General features: G+C 35.1%; 1 protein-coding gene across 2 annotated transcripts in view; it reads right to left on the bottom strand.

Annotated features, from left to right (window-relative positions):
• Positions 1–16,524, bottom strand: part of GLCCI1 (glucocorticoid induced 1) — a 119,353-nt gene that overhangs the window by 43,347 nt on the left and 59,482 nt on the right. For both annotated transcript variants that reach the window (XM_027102518.1, XM_027102517.1), the window contains exon 3: positions 13,794–13,880. In XM_027102518.1, the coding sequence (XP_026958319.1) occupies positions 13,794–13,880 (87 nt within the window). The remainder of the gene's footprint in view (positions 1–13,793; positions 13,881–16,524) is intronic.

Here is a 16,524-nt window from a genome sequence, read left to right as displayed (position 1 = left end):
CTCATCTCTACAAATGACCCAATTTCGTTCCTTTTTATGGCTGAGTAATATTCCGTTGTATATATGTACCACCTCTGCTTTATCAATTCATCTGTCGATGGGCATTTAGGTTCCTTCCATGACCTAGCTATTGTAAACAGTGCTGCAATGAACATTAGGGTGCATGTGTCTTTTTGAATTATGGTTTTCTCTGGGTATATGCCCAGGAGTGGGATTGCTGGGTCATATAGTAATTCTATTTTTAGTTTTTTAAGGAACCTCCATACTGTTCTCCATAGTGGCTGTATCAATTTACATTCCCACCAACAGTGCAAGAGGAGAAGATAGTGGAGTAGAAGGACGTGCGCTCACTCCCTCTTGTGAGAGCACCGGAATCGCAAGTAACTGCTGAACAATCATTGACAGGAAGACACTGGAACTCAGCAAAAAAGATACCCCACATCCAAATACAAACAAGAAACCACAATGAGATGGTAGGAGGGGTCACAATAAAATCAATTCCCATAACTGCTGGGTGGCTGACTCACAAACTGGAAAACACTTATACCACAGAAGTCCACCCACTGGAGTGAAGGTTCTGAGCCTCATTTCAGGCTTCCCAACCTGGGGGTCTGGCAAAGGAGGAGGAATTCCTAGAGAATCACACTTTGAAGGCTAGCGGGATTTGACTGCAGGACTTCAACAGGACTGGGGGAAACAGAGACTCCACTCTTGGAGGGCACACACAAAGTAGTGTGCGCGTCGGGACCCAGGGGAAGGAGCAGTGATCCCACAGGAGACTGAATCAGACCTACCTGCTAGTGTTGGAGGGTCTCCTGCAGAGGCGGGGGGTGGCTGTAGCTCACTGTGGGGACACGGACACTGACAGCAGAAGTTCTGGGAAGTATTCCTTGGCGTGAGCCCTCCCAGAGTCCACCATTAGCCCAACCAAAGAGCCAGGTAGGCTCCACTGTTGGGTCGCCTCAGGCCAAACAACCAACAGGTAAGGAACCCAGCCCCACCAATCATCAGACAAGTGGATTAAAGTTTTACTGAGCTCTGCCCACCAGAGCAACACCGAGCTGTATCCAACCTTCCCATCAGGAAACTTGCACAAGCCTCGTAGATAGCCTCATCCACCAGAGGGCAGACAGCAGAAGCAAGAAGAACTACAGTCCGCAGCCTGTGGAACAAAAACCACATTCACAGAAAGACAAGATGAAAAGGCAGAGAGCTATGTACCAGATAAAGGAACAAGAAAATACCCCAGAAAAACAACTAAATAAAGTGGAGATAGGCAACCTTCCAGAAAAAGAATTCAGAATAATGATAGTGAAGGTGATCCAGGACCTTGGAAAAAGAATGGAGGCAAAGATCAAGACGATGCAAGACATGTTTAACACAGACCTAGAAGAATTAAACAACAAACACCTACAAGAATTAAAGAAAAAACAAACAGAGCTGAACAATACAATAACTGAAATGAAAATACACTAGAAGGAATCAAGAGCAGAAAAACTGAGGCAGCAGAACGGATAAGTGACCTGGAAGACAGAATGGTGGAATTCACTGCTGCAGAACAGAATAAAGAAAAAAGAATGAAATGAAGACAGCCTAAGAGACCTCTGGGACAACATTAAACACAACAACATTCGCATTATAGGGGTCCCAGAAGGCAAAGAGAGAGAGGAAGGACCAGAGAAAATATCTGAAGAGATTATAGTCGAAAACTTTCCTAACATGGGAAAGGAAATAGCCACCCAAGTCCAGAAAGCGCAGAGAGTCCCAGGCAGGATAAACCCAAGGAGAAACACACCAAGACACATAGTAATCAAATTGATAACAATTAAAGACAAAGAAAAATTACTGAAAGCAACAAGGGAAAAATGAGAAATAACATACAAGGGAGCTCCCATAACATTAACCACTGATTTCTCAGCAGAAACTCTACAAGCCATAAGGGAGTGGCATGATATATTTAAAGTGATGAAAAGAAAGAACCTACAACCAAGATTATTCTACCCAGCAAGGATCTCATTCAAATTCCATGGAGAAATCAAAAGCTTCACAGACAAGCAGAAGCTAAGAGAATTCAGCACCACCAAACCAGCTCTACAACAAAGGCTATAGGAACTTCTCTGAGTGAGAAACATAACAGAAGAAAAGGACCTACAAAAACAAACCCATAACAATTAAGAAAATGGTGATAGGAACATACATATCGATAATTACCTTAACGTGAATGGATTAAATGCTCCAACCAAAAGACACAGGCTCACTGAATGGACACAAAAACAAGACCCATATATATGCGATCTACAATAGACCCACTTCAGACCTAGGGACACATACAGACTGAAAGTGAGGGGATGGAAAAAGATATCCATGCAAATGGAAATCAAAAGAAACCTGGAGTAGCAATACTCATATCAGATAAAATAGACTATAAAAGAAAAAATGTAACAAGAGGCAAGGAAGGACACTACATAATGATCAAGGGATCAATCCAAGAAGAAGATATAATAATTATAAATATATAAGCAACCAACATAGGAGCACCTCAATACATAAGGCAAAGGCTAACAGCTATAAAAGAGGAAATCGACAGTAACACAATAATAGTGGGGGACTTTGACACCTCACTTACACCAGTGGACAGATCATCCAGACAGAAAATTAACAAGGAAACACAAGCTTTAAATGACACAACAGACCAGATAGATGTAATTCATACTTATAGGACATTCCATCCGAAAACAGCAGATTACACTTTCTTCTCAAGTGCACATGGAAAATTCTCCAGCATAGATCACATCTTGGGTCACAGTGCAAGCCACAGTAAATTTAAGAAAATTGAAATCATATCCAGCATCTTTTCTGACCACAACGCTATGAGATTAGAAATGAATTACAGGGGAAAAAAATGTAAAAAACACGAACACATGGAGGCTAAACAATACATTACTAAATAACCAAGAGATCACTGAAGAAATCAAAGAGGAAATCAAAAATACAATCCCACCTCAAGAATCAAGAAAAATCTCAAATAAACAACCTAACCTTACACCTAAAGCAATCAGAGAAAGAACAAAAAAACGTATGGACACCAAGGGGGGAAAGTGGCGGGGGGCAGTGGTGGTGGTGGTGTGATGAATTGGGCAATTGAGATTGACATATATACACTAATATGTATAAAATGGATAACTAATAAGAACCTGCTGTAAAAAATATAAATTTTAAAAAGTCTGTGTTTGAAAAAAAAAAAAGAACAGTGCAAGAGGGTTCCCTTTCTCCACACCCTCTCCAGCACTTATTGTTTGTAGATTTCTTGATGATGTCCATTCTAAACAGTGTGAGGTGATAACTTCATTGTAGTTTTGATTTGCATTTCTCTAATAATTAGTGATGTTGAGCAGCTTTTCATGTGCTTCTTGGCCATCTGTATGTCTTCTTTGGAGAAATGTTTATTTAGGTCTTCTACCTATTTTTTAATTGCGCTGTTTATTAATATTGAGCTGCACGAGCTGTTTATATATTGTGGAGATTAATCCTTTGTCCGGTGATTCCTTTGCAAGTATTTTCTCCCATTGTGAGGGTTGTCTTTTCATCTTGTTTATAGTTTCCTTTGCTGTGCAAAAGCTTTAAGTTTCATTAGGTCCCATTTGTTTATTTCTGTTTTTATTTCCATTACTCTATGAGGTGGGTCAAAAAAGACCCTGCTGTGATTTATGTCAAAGAGTGTTCTTCCTATGTTTTCCTCCAAGAGTTTTATATAGTGTCTGGTCTTACATTTAGGTCTTTAATCCATTTTGAGTTTTGCGGGTTTTTTTAGTTTATTATTTTATTTTATTTATTTATTTTTGGCTGCATTGGGCCTTCGCTGCTGTGTGCGGGCTTTCTCTAGTTGCAGGGAGTGGGGCTACTCTTCATTGTAGTGCACCTGCTTCTCATTGCGGTGGCTTCTCTTGTTGCAGAGCATAGGCTCTAGGCACGCGGCCTTCAGTAGTTGTGGCTCGCAGGCTCTAAAGCGCAGGCTCAGTAGTTGTGGCACACTGGCTTAGCTGCACCATGGCATGTGGGATCTTCCTGGACCAGGGCTTGAACCCGTGTCCCCTGCATTGGCAGGCAGATGCTTAACCGCTGCACCACCAGGGAAGCCCTTGAGTTTATTTTTGTGTATGGTGTTAGAGGGTGTTCTAATTTCATTCTTTTACACGTAGCTGCCCAGTTTTCCTAGCACCACTTATTGAAGAGCCTGTCTTTTCTCCATTGTATATTCTTGCCTCCTTTGTCAAAGATAAGGTAACCATATGTGCATGGGTTTATCTCTGGGCTTCTAATCCTATTCCATTGATCTATATTTCTGTTTTTGTGCCAGTACCATAGTATCCTGATTACTGTAGCATTGTAGTATAGTTTGAAGTCAGGGAGCATGATTCCTCCAGTTCCGTTTTTTCCCCCTCAAGATTGCTTTGGTTATTCGGGATCTTTTGTGTCTCCATACAAATTTGAAGATTTTTTCTTCTACTTCTGTAAAAAATGCCATTGGCAATTTGATAGGTAATGCACTAAATCTGTAGATTGCTTTGTGTAGTATAGTCATTTTCACAATATTGATTCTTCCAATCCAAGAACATGGTATATCTCTCCATTTGTGTCACCTTTGATTTCTTTTATCAGTGTCTTATAGTTTTCTGAGTACAGGCCTTTTACCTCCTTAGGCAGGTTTATTTCTAGGTGTTTTATTCTTTTTGCTGCAATAGTGAATGGGACTGTTTCCCTAATTTCTCCTTCTGATCTTTCATTGTTAGTGTATAGGAATGCAAGAGATTTCTGTGCATTAATTTTGTAACCTGCAACTTTACTAAATTCATTGATTAGCTTTAGTAGTTTTCTGGTGGCATCTTTAGGATTCTCTATGTATAGTGTCATGTCATCTGCAAACAGTGACAGTTTAACTTCTTCTTTTCCAATTTCTATTCCTTTTATTTCTTTTTCTTCCCTGATTGCCATGGATAGGACTTCCAAAACTATGTTGAATAATAGTGTCGAGAGTGGACATCTTTGTCTTGTTCCTGATCTTAGAGGAAATGCTTTCAGTTTTTCATCATTGAGAATGATGTTTGCTGTGGGTTTGTTGTATATGGCCCTTATTATGTTGAGGTAGTTCCCTCTATGGCCACTTTCTGGAGAGTTTTTATCATAAATGGGTGTTGAATTTTGTCAAAAGCTTTTTCTGCATCTATTGAGATGATCATATGGCTTTTATTCTTCAGTTTGTTAATGTGGTGTATCACATTGATTGATTTGCATATATTGAAGAATCCTTGCATCCCTGGGATAACTCCCACTTGATCATGGTGTATGATCCTTTTAATATGTTGTTGGATTCTGTTTCCTAGTATTTTGTTGAGTATTTTTGCATCTATATTCATCAGTGATATTGGTGTGTAATTCTCTTTTCTTGTAGTATCTTTGTCTGGTTTTGGTATCAGGGTGATGGTGGCCTCATAGAATGAGTTTGGGAGTGTTCCTTTCTCTGCAATTTTTTGGAAGAGTTTGAGAAGGACGGATGTTAGCTCTTCTCTAAATGTTTGATAGAATTCACCTGTGAAGCCATCTGGTCCTGGACTTTTGTTTGTTGGAAGATTTTTAATCACAGTTTCAATCTCATTGCTTGTTATTAGCCTGTTGATATTTTGTTTCTTCCGGGTTCAGTCTTGGAAGGTTATACCTTTCTAAGAATTTGTCCATTTCTTCCAGGTTGTCCATTTTATTGGCATAGAGTTGCTTGTAGTAGTCTCTTAGGATGCTTTGTATTTCTGCAGTGTCTGTTGTAACTTCTTTTTCATTTCTAATTTTATTGATTTGAGTCCTCTCCATCTTTTTCGTGATGAGTCTGGCTAATGGTTTATCAATTTTGTTTATCTTCTCAAAGAACCAGCTTTTAGTTTTATTGATCTTTGCTATTCTTTTCTGTTTATTTCCACTCTGATCTTTATGATTTCTTTCCTTCTGCTAACTTTGGGTTTTGTTTGTTCTTCTTTCTCTAGTTCCTTCAGGTGCGAGGTGAGATTATTTACTAGAGATTTTTCTTGTTTCTTTAGGTAGGCTTGTATAGCTATGAACTTCCCTCTTAGAACTGCTTTTGCTGCATCCCATAGGTTTTGGATCGTCGTGTTTTCATTGTCATTTGTCTCTAGGTATTTTTTGATTTCCTCTTTGATTTCTTCAGTGACCTCTTGGTTATTTAGTAACGTATTGTTTAGCCTCCATGTGTTTGTGTTTTTTACGTTTTTTTCCCTGTAATTCATTTCTGATCTCAGAGTGTTGTGGTCAGAAAATATGGTTGATAATGATTTCAATTTTCTTAAATTTACTGAGGCTTGATTTGTGACCCAAGATGTGATGTATCCTGGAGAATGTTCCATGCACAGTTGAGAGGAAAGTGTAATCTGCTGTTTTTGGATGGAATGTCCTATAAATATCAATTAAATCTATCTGGTCTATTGTGTCATTTAAAGCTTCTGTTTCCTTATTTAGCTTCATTTTGGATGATCTGTCCATTGTGTTACTGTCGATTTCCTCTTTTCTAGCTGTTAGCAGTTGCCTTATGTATTGAGGTGCTCCTATGTTGGGTGCATATATATTTATAATTGTTTTATCTTCTTCTTGGATTGATCCCTTGATCATTATGTAGTATCCTTCTTTGTCTCTTGTAACATTCTTTATTTTAAAGTCTATTTTATCTGATATGAGTATTGCTATTCCAGCTTTGATTTCCATTTGCATGGAATATCTTTTTCTATCCCCTCACTTTGAGTCTGTATGTGTCCCTAGGTCTGAAGTGGGTCCCTTGTAGATGGGATATATATGGGTCTTGTTTTTGTATTCATTCAGCGAGCCTGTGTCTTTTGGTTGGCGCATTTAATCCATTCACATTTAAGGCAATTATTGATATATATGTTCCTGTTACCTTTTTCTTAATTATTTTGGGTTTATTTTTGTAGGTCCTTTTCTTCTCTTGTGTTTCCCACTAAGAGAAGTTCCTTTAGCATTTGTTGTACAGCTGGTTTGGTGGTGCTGAATTCTCTTTCCTTTTGCTTGTCTGTAAAGTTTTTGATTTTTCCATCAAATCTGAATGAGATCCTTGCTGGGTAGAGTAATCTTGTTTGTAGATTCTTCCCTTTCACCACTTTAAATATATCATGCCAGTCCCTTCTGGCTTGTAGAGTTTCTGCTGAGAAATCAGCTGTTAACCTTACGGGAGTTCCCTTGTATGTTATTTGTTGTTTTTCCCTTGTTGCTTTTAATAGTTTTTGGTTGTCTTTAATTTTTGTCAATTTGATTACTATGTGTGTCGGCATGTTTCTCCTTGGGTTTATCTTGCCTGGGAGTCTCTGTGCTTCCTGAACCTGGGTGGCTATTTCCTTTCCCCTGTTAGGGATGTTTTTGACTATAATCTCTCAAATATTTTCTCAGGCTCTTTCTCTCTTCTCCTTCTGGGGCCCCTATAATGAGAATGTTGTTGCGTTTAATGTTGTCCCAGAGGTCTCTTAGGCTGTCTTCATTTCTTTTCATTTTTTTTTCTTTATTCTGTTACACGGAAGTGATTTTCACCATTCTGTCTTCCAGGTCAGTTATCTGTTCTTCTCCCTGAGTTATTCTGCTATTGATTCCTTCTAGTGTATTTTTCATTTCAGTTATTCTATTGTTCATCTCTGTTTGTTTGTTCTTTAATTCTTCTAGATCTTTGTTAAACATTTCTTGCATCTTCTTGATCTTTGCCTTCAATGTTTTTCCGAGGTCCTGTATCATCGTCGCTATCATCATTCTGAATCCTTTTTCTAGAAGGTTGCCTATCTCCACTGCATTTAGTTGGTTTTCTGGTGTTTTATCTTGTTCCTTCATCTGGTACATAGTACTCTGCCTTTTCCTTTTGTCGATCTTTCTGTGAATGTGGTTTTTGTTCCACAGGCTGCAGGATTGTAGTTCTTTTTGCTTCTGCTGTCTGCCCTCTGGTCGCATAGACTCTACCTTTAATCAGTTTTCACAACTGTGACAGCACATTTGATTCTCCTGCTAGCGTTGGAAGGTCGGCTGCAGAGGCAGGGGGCGGCTGTGGCTCACCGCAGGGACAAGGACACTGGCAGCAGAAGTTCTGGGGAGTACTCCTTGGTGTGAACCCCCCCAGAGTCCACCATTCACCCCACCAAAGTGCCTGTAAGCTCCAGTGGTGGGTCGCCTCAGGCCAAACAACCAAACACTTGATTTCTGTATGTTGATCTTTTTTCTGCAACCTTGTTAAACTTGTATTAGTTCTAGTAATATATTTATATGTTCCCTATAATTTCTACATATAGGATCATGTATCTGTGAATGAAGGCAGTTTTACCACTTCCTTAACAATCTGGATGTCTTTTATTCATTTTTCTTGCCTGACTAGAACCTCCTGCGCAAGTGAATAGAAGTGGTGACAAGGTGACAGTGGACATCACTATCTTATTTCTTATCTTAGAGGAAAGCATTCTTGCTTTCACCATTGAATATGATATTCTCTGTACGTTTTTCATAAATGCTCTTTAACAGGCAGAGAAAATTCTTTTTTATTCCTGGTTTGTTTAGAGATTTTTATCATGAATGGATGCTGCACTTTGGCAAAAGCTTTCTGTGACTCTACTGAGATAATTATGCAGTTTTGTTTCTTTATTTTATTAATATAGTAGTGTTTATTACATTAATTGAATTTTGGATCTTAAAAGAACTTTGCATTTCTGGAACAAGTCGCATTTGCTTTTGGTGTATAATCCTTTATATAAGTTGCTGAATTTGGTTTGCTAATATTTTGTTAAGGATTTTTGCATCTACGTTCAAGAGAGATATTGATCTGAAATGTTAATGTCTTTGCCTGCCTTTGAAATCAGATAACTCTGGACTTATAAAATGAATTGGTAAGTGCTCCCTTCTCTTTTATTTTCTGAAAGAGTTTGTGAACGATTAACATTGTTTCTTCTCTGAATATTTGATAGAATTCACCAAATCCAATCCTGGGATTTTCTTTGTGGGAAGATTTTAAATTCCTCATTCAATGTATTTACTTGTTACAAGTCTGCTCATATTTTCTATTTGTTCTTAAATCAGTCTTGGTAATTTATTTCTAGTAATTTGTGTCTTGCTGGAATTTTATCCATCTTGGCTTATTTTCTAAATTGATGACATAAATTTGATTATAATATTCCATTATAATACTTTTAAGTTATGTAAGGTTGGTAGTAATGTCACCCCTTTCACTGCTGATTTTAGTAATTTGTGTGTTTTTTTTTCTTGGTCAGTCTAGCTAAAGGTTTGTCCACCTTGTTGATCTTTTCAAAGAACCAACTTTTAGTTTTATTGGCTTTTTTCCAGTATTTTTCTGTTTCATTGGTTTTTGCTATATTCTTTATGATTTCCTTCCTCTGCTTGCTTTTGCTCTGCTTTGCTCTTCTTTGCTGGTTTCTTAAGATGGAAGCTTAAAGTAATGATTTGAGAATTTTCTCTTTTTCTTATATATGCACTTAAGGTGTAAGTTTTCCTTGAAGCATTGCTTTACCTGTACACATAAATTGTAAGTTGTCTTTTTGCTTTCATTTATTTAAATATTTAAAATTTCCCTGTGGTACTAGGTAAGTGTTCTTTAATTGACAAATATTTGGGTTTGTTAAAGATTTCTTTCTGTTATATGACTTCAGTCCTGTGTAACCTACTGAGAGTTGTTTTATGGCCCAGTATATAGTCTTACCCAGAAAATGTTTCACACGTGTTTGAAAAGAATATGTATTCTGCAGTCAATGGGTAGAGTTTTCTATGTATGTCAGTTAGGTCAAACGGACTGATGATACTGTTGAACTCCTCTATCTCCTTGCTGATTTCTACCTACTTAGTAGTTCTTTAAAGTATTGAGAGTAAGGTATTGAAATCCCCAATTAGAGAAACTGAATTTCTCCTTCCACAGTTTTGCTTCATGCATTTTGAGACTGTTGTTAGATGTACATACAATTTTTGACTGCTATATCTTCCTGAATGTACTGACCTTTAATCATTATGAAATGTCTCTATTTGTCTTCAGTAATACTTCTTGTCTTAAAGTCTGTTTTGTCTTGATGTTTCCTTATTACTGTCTTCATTGTGTATCTTTCCCCATCTTTTTACTTTCAACCTATTTGTGTCTTGGAATCTAACATGTGTTTCTTACAGACAACGTATAGCTGAGTGTTGCTTTTTTATCCAGTTTGACAATCTCTGCCTTTTGAATATAATGTTCACTCCATTCACATTTAATGTAATTAAATAGATTATTCCTGCCATTTTGCTAGTTTTCTATTTGTCACATCTTTTTTATTTCTGTCTTCCTCCTACACTGCTTTCTTTTGTGATAAATATTTTTTATTGTATCTTTTTAATCCATTTCTGATACTTTTTATTTTCTATTCTTATAGAGTTATTTTGTTAGCAACTGCTGTAGGGATTATAACATGAATTCTAATTTATTATAATCTACTTCAAAATAATATTTAATTCCAGTAAAAGAGAAACTATATTCCAAAATATGTCTTTTCCCTTGTTTTCTTCTGTGTTATTATTGTCATATATATTAAATGTATATGTTATAAACCCAACAACAGTGTTATAATTATTGTTTTATATAATCTTAGAAAAATGAGAAAAATCTATCTATAGACTGTTTCATATTTACCCACATATTTGCCAACACTCTTCAATTCTTCCTATTGATTTGAATTAAACTGGAGTCAATACCTTCAGTATTTCTTGTAAGACAGTCTAGTAGCAGGAAAGTCTCTCAATCTTTGTTTATCCAGGAATACTTTATTTCACCTTTATTTTAAAAGGCTGGGTTTTCTGAATATAGAATCCTTGGTTGATATTTTTCTTTTAGCACTTTGAATATGTCATGCTTTATGGTTTCCACTGTTTCTGATGAAAAATACCAGTTGTTAAATGTATTATTGGTCCCCTATGTGTAATGAGTCATTTTCTTCTTCCAGCTTCAAGATTTTCTCTTTCCTTTAGCTTTCAACAGTTTAACTATGATGTGTCTATGTGCAGCTCTGCGTGTTTTCCTACTTGGGGTTTGTTGAGCTTCTTGAATCTATATAGATTGTGTTTCATCAGATCTGGAAAGTTTTCTGCCATTATCTCTTCAAATATTTTTTAACTCCCCTCTCCTCCCCTCAGTCTCCCATTATGTGTATATGTATGAACTTAATGTTTCCCCACAGGCCTCTGAGGCTTGACTTTTCTTCAATCTTTTTCCCTCTGTTCTTTCAGAGTATATAAATTCTCCTGACCTATATTCAAATTCACTGATCCTTCTGCCATCTTAAATCTTCTATCAAACTCATCTAGTGAATTTTTTTTAATTACTATACTTTTTAATGCTAGTTTCTGTTTGTATATTTTTTATAATAATTACATCTATGTGGAAATTCTTTATTCATTGCGTCACTGTGGTCCTACTTCCCTTTGATGCTTTAAACATGGTTTTCTTTAGTTCTTTGAACATACTTATAATAGCTGCTTTGATCTTTTAGTCTGCTAAATCCAACATATGGAGACACTTAGATACAGTTTCTATTGACTGTTTTTTTTTCCTTAACTATGGGTCATCCTTTCTTGTTTCTTTGCATATCTCTAAATTTTCTGTTGAATGTTGGACATTTTAGATAATATATTGGAGCAACTCTAGATTCTGATTTTCTCTGAGGGTGGCTGATAGACTGAAAGTCTGTTTTCCCCACCATGTGTGGTTGCTGATATCTCTACTCCATTTTTCCCCCCTCATTTTTCTTTCTATGACTGGCTTTTTAAGACCTTTTTAAGCTGGTCTCCAGTGTCACCTTAGTGTTTAGCCAAAAACTATTCAGAGATTTTACTCAAACATCTCAATCCAGTAAGGCTTCCACTCTCAGGATGTGTGTATATTTGAATGAGGATTTGTGTGTGAAATGAGGAGTGCATTCAAAGTTTGGGCCTTTTAAAAGTTGGCCTCAGATTTTACTACCACTAGGCCTGTTTGATCTCCTTTCCAGATATTCTTAGGCTCCACTAACCAGTGATACGTGGGTGACTGGGCCCACTTGATATTCTGCTGTGCCTGTCTACAGCCTCCAATCAACCTGTGATATGTGGTGAACTTACCAAGCCCCCAAGATTGTCTTACCTCCTAGAACTCTCTATAAAATCCTGCTACTCCATGAGTCTGTTGCTTGTCACAAATTAGACCACAATTTCAGACTAGCAGAGCCATTGGTCCTATTTGTTTGCAGCTAAGATTCTTACCCTGAGTTCAGTACTTTTCATGAATAAAGTTTCTCAATTTATTTGGTTGATTTCCAGAGTGATGAATTTGTTTTGACAGTTTTGTCCAGCTTTATGATTGCTTTGTGAGGGAAGTAATTAAATCTCTCACTCAGTCATGTCAGCCATTCCTTTTTTAATAGTGTATATCATGTATTGCTGTAGTCCAAAGTCAACTATACCTAATCTTGGCTATAACTTTGAGATTGTATTTACCTCTAAGATAAAAGAGCAAATTTACTTTTTATTCAATATTACTCAATATTCTGTGCATAGATATGTACCTATTTTAGACTAGATATATTAGACTCAGCTTCCTTTGTTTTTTGTTGCTGTTGGGAAAAACTGATTTTGCGCATATGTGTTTGTGTGCATAGATAGGAGTTGAGGATTTCTGTACATCAATAATATAAAGAAGTTCCTAAAAATGTAATACAATCACAGGCAAAATCATGCTAATAGACTACTATATCTATTCAGTCCAGACACCACAGTATATGAGAAATACTGATAACCTATAGGATATGCAAATGATACTAAGAGGTATGGATACTATGGCATATGAAATATATTTGAGAGAAATGTCAATGTTTACTCTGGAGGAAAATGACATATTACAAACCTTTCAAATATTTAAATTAGACTTATTCAATATTGATACAGAGGGCAGAGTCGAAACTTAGGGGTATAATTTTGAGTTCAATATAGTACAAAATAAACTAACAACTTAAGGGGCAACAAACAGAACTAGTTTGGTTTTCTTGCAAAGTGATAAGCTTTTCTCACTGAGAATGACTGTAATAGACTAGATGAATGTTTTCTAAGAAGGAGTGTTTATATAGGAGATGGACTAGATGACCTTCCAACTCTAAGTTTCTGTAATTTTATAAAAGCAAATAAATAAGAATTTAGATGGATAAAAGATAACACTACAGGAAAATAATCAAAAAATATATTAATACATAAAGTTATCATAATTTGGGTTATTCATAAGGGAATGGGTTATAATAACTGTTTCTCAAAGACATGGATTCCACTATACTATCGGGTCTCAAAGGGCAACAATATGCTGGATATCATTAAAAAATTATAAGAAACAGAAAACACTATCCTACCTTTGTAAAAATTGTGATCTATAGTTCTAGTTGCGGTAACTCAAGAGTAAGAAAGCTGAAGTGGGAACAAAATATAACAAATAAACAAGACAAAATTACATAAAATCAGACTTCATTCTGGAAAGGCAAAAGCTGAGTGGGTACATAAGAAATATTTATAAAGAATATGAAGGGCACAAATAATGTAAACTCAGAATTGTTCACCAAAATGTGGAAGGCAACCCTTAAAACTCTGAGAGAGGTAAGTTTATCACAAATATAGGAAGTATCATTATATTCAGGAAATAGTTAAGATAATTTGCTAGGACCAAAGCAGCACACAGACTGAAAACAGAAGTGACTTACCTCTTTTAGTTGATCAGCACTTCCCCATGATGCAGAACGCTGATGTGATCTCTTTTCTGTGCCTTCTTCTACCCAACAGCTAGGTGTCTTTAAAAAAATAAGTAAAATAAAAAATAAAGAATTTTGCCTCTATCCTTAATCTCACAGCAAATCAAACATATTTCAAAATCTTAGCACATACCAATTAAAGGGTTATACTGAATACTAGGATGCCTTAAAAGCTAAGACTTTCATGACCCTGTGAAATGTTTATTATTCTGAATTAGATATGATCAATCTAAGATGTTTCTGAGTAATGTTACTCAAAACATTTGGTTTTTTACATCAACATTAAATTTATCAAATTCAAAGAGAACTGTGAAATATGTATATTGGTGTTTTTAAAGAGAATAGGCAAACTAATTATGAAATGTTATGTTTACTAAAGAGAAGTAAGATTAACAGAACATGCTTAGAAGCAGTGGGGTTACAGATGACCTACATGTCAATATTTAGTTAGGTAAAGGGTTGAATGTACTATATTCTTTCTATACTCAGGAAAGAGTGTGTTAATAATAGTATCCTTTTTTGAAAAACATCAAGCATCTTTATATAAAAATATAAAGTTACTATAAAAATAGAAAAAGTTATTATAAAAATAAACAAGATTAAGCTAAACTGACTATAATTTAAAACAATGCATCTTAAAGAAAACCTCAGCTACATGGCAGAAAACAGAATTGCTTTTACCTAAAACTTCATTTTCAGCGATTTAACCTATAACAGACACTACATCCAAACATAACACAAAACACTAAATGCCAAATAGTAAAATCATTTAGTACTTGTATTAAAAATTTTTAAATATTAAACTACCATCCTTAATATATGAGAAGACTCTTAGTGTAATGCAACTTAGGGAAAGTTAAAACCACTATTTTAAGACAGATATAGGGTAATGATTATCATATATAAATATTGGGTAAGCCAAAAGTTCACTGGGGTTTTTCTGTAACATCTTAGGGAAAAAACCCTAACGAACTTTTTGGCCAACCCAATATAAATATATATTGCTTCAAAAATTATTTTTTATTACATACAGAAAAGTTCATCATTCATATTGAGGCGGCACCTGTGACTTTACATAATACACAACTTATGAAGAAGCCATCAGTTGTTTACAATTCAAAATGCTTGTGGACAAAGTTTTAAATAATTACCACCTCTTAAAAGTAATGATGCTGCAAAATAAAACCAATAACAATTGAATGCTAGTTGAATAAAAATACAAATAAACTGCTTAAACAGTTCAAATACTAAAGTGAAACTATTTAGTCATAATACTGAGTAAAATATTTTATTCACTTGGTAATGGCAAAGATAAGAGGTATTAATATATTAAACTGCTTGCAAATAATTAGTTATTAAATTTTCCTAATCTCAGTCCCAGATAAGAAAAACTACTCTGAAAATAATCCCCCCAAGTAGTCATATCTTTAATAATTTATGCTAAGATTATTCAATTATGACTTTGTTTTAGTCAAACTTTTATTTCGAGAATTTATATCCCTTAATACTTTTACCTTTCTACCAAGCAGAGGCATTGCTCTCATCAAAAATCAAATGATTAAGGATCACAATGTTTAAAACTCAAAAGCATATTCACAGAAAATGAATAAAATTTCTGGCATGTTCCATAATTAACAAAAACATTTATAACACTATTTTCATTTTGTATGGCTCTAACTTTTTCAAAGGAAATTTACATAAACTGTATCTCCAACTTAGAGTTAAATCAGTAGCCACAAAAATTCTGCAAATGCCTTAATACTGCCAAGCACACCAATGGCAAATGAAACTAAATCTGAGGTCTCTCATCTCAGAATATCTTCTTTCTTCCTATTGTCATTCTTTTTTTAAAATTGAATGTGAAAACCTATTTGATTATTTCAGAATGTAGTATTGGTTATACAAAAGAAATACATAAACACTAACTACAAAAGAATATTTATGTTCCTGAAATCTATCTAGTAAAATATATAGTTTTTTTTTAAAGTACAAAACCACTGGAAAAATCCTTTCAGTCATGTGGCTATAAAATTACATGTATATAAATTGTTTAAGCATATTCATCATAGTTTCAACTTTTCCAAAAAATACTCCCCAAAGAAAATTTTCATTTTAATTGCACATATATACTATTATATTCTAAAGACTGCATTGTCCAAAACAAAAGCTACTAGGCACATGTAATAATTTAAATTTAAATTAATGAAAATAAAACAAAAACTTCGGTTCTTTAATCTCATTAGCACGTTTCAAATACTCAATAACCATATGTGGCTAGAGGCTACCGGCTGCCATATAGAACAGCACAGATACAGCACATTTCCACCACTGCATAAAGTTCTATTGAGAGCAGTGTTTTATACATTTAATCATTAATTTTATTTTATTTATTTTTATTAGTCATCAATTTTATACACATCAATGTATACATGTCAATCCTAATCGCCCAATTCAGCACACCACCATCCCCACTCCACTGTGGTTTTCCCCCTTGGTGTCCATACGTTTGTTCTCTACATCTGTGTCTCAACTTCTGCCCTGCAAACCGGTTCATCTGTACCAATTTTCTACAAACATGCGTTAATATTGTTATATATATAATATATATAATTAATAATATTATTAATATATTAATAATATTAAAATTATATAAATAATATCAATATTATAATTACATGCTATT

The sequence above is a fragment of the Aethalodelphis obliquidens genome, unplaced genomic scaffold (genome assembly GCF_003676395.1).
Source record: "Aethalodelphis obliquidens isolate GAN/ISIS:26980383/991018 unplaced genomic scaffold, ASM367639v1 scaffold5, whole genome shotgun sequence".
Lineage (NCBI taxonomy): Eukaryota > Metazoa > Chordata > Mammalia > Artiodactyla > Delphinidae > Aethalodelphis > Aethalodelphis obliquidens.
The sequence above is the reverse complement of the archived record's forward strand: the minus strand, read 5'-3'. Positions and strand labels throughout refer to the sequence as shown.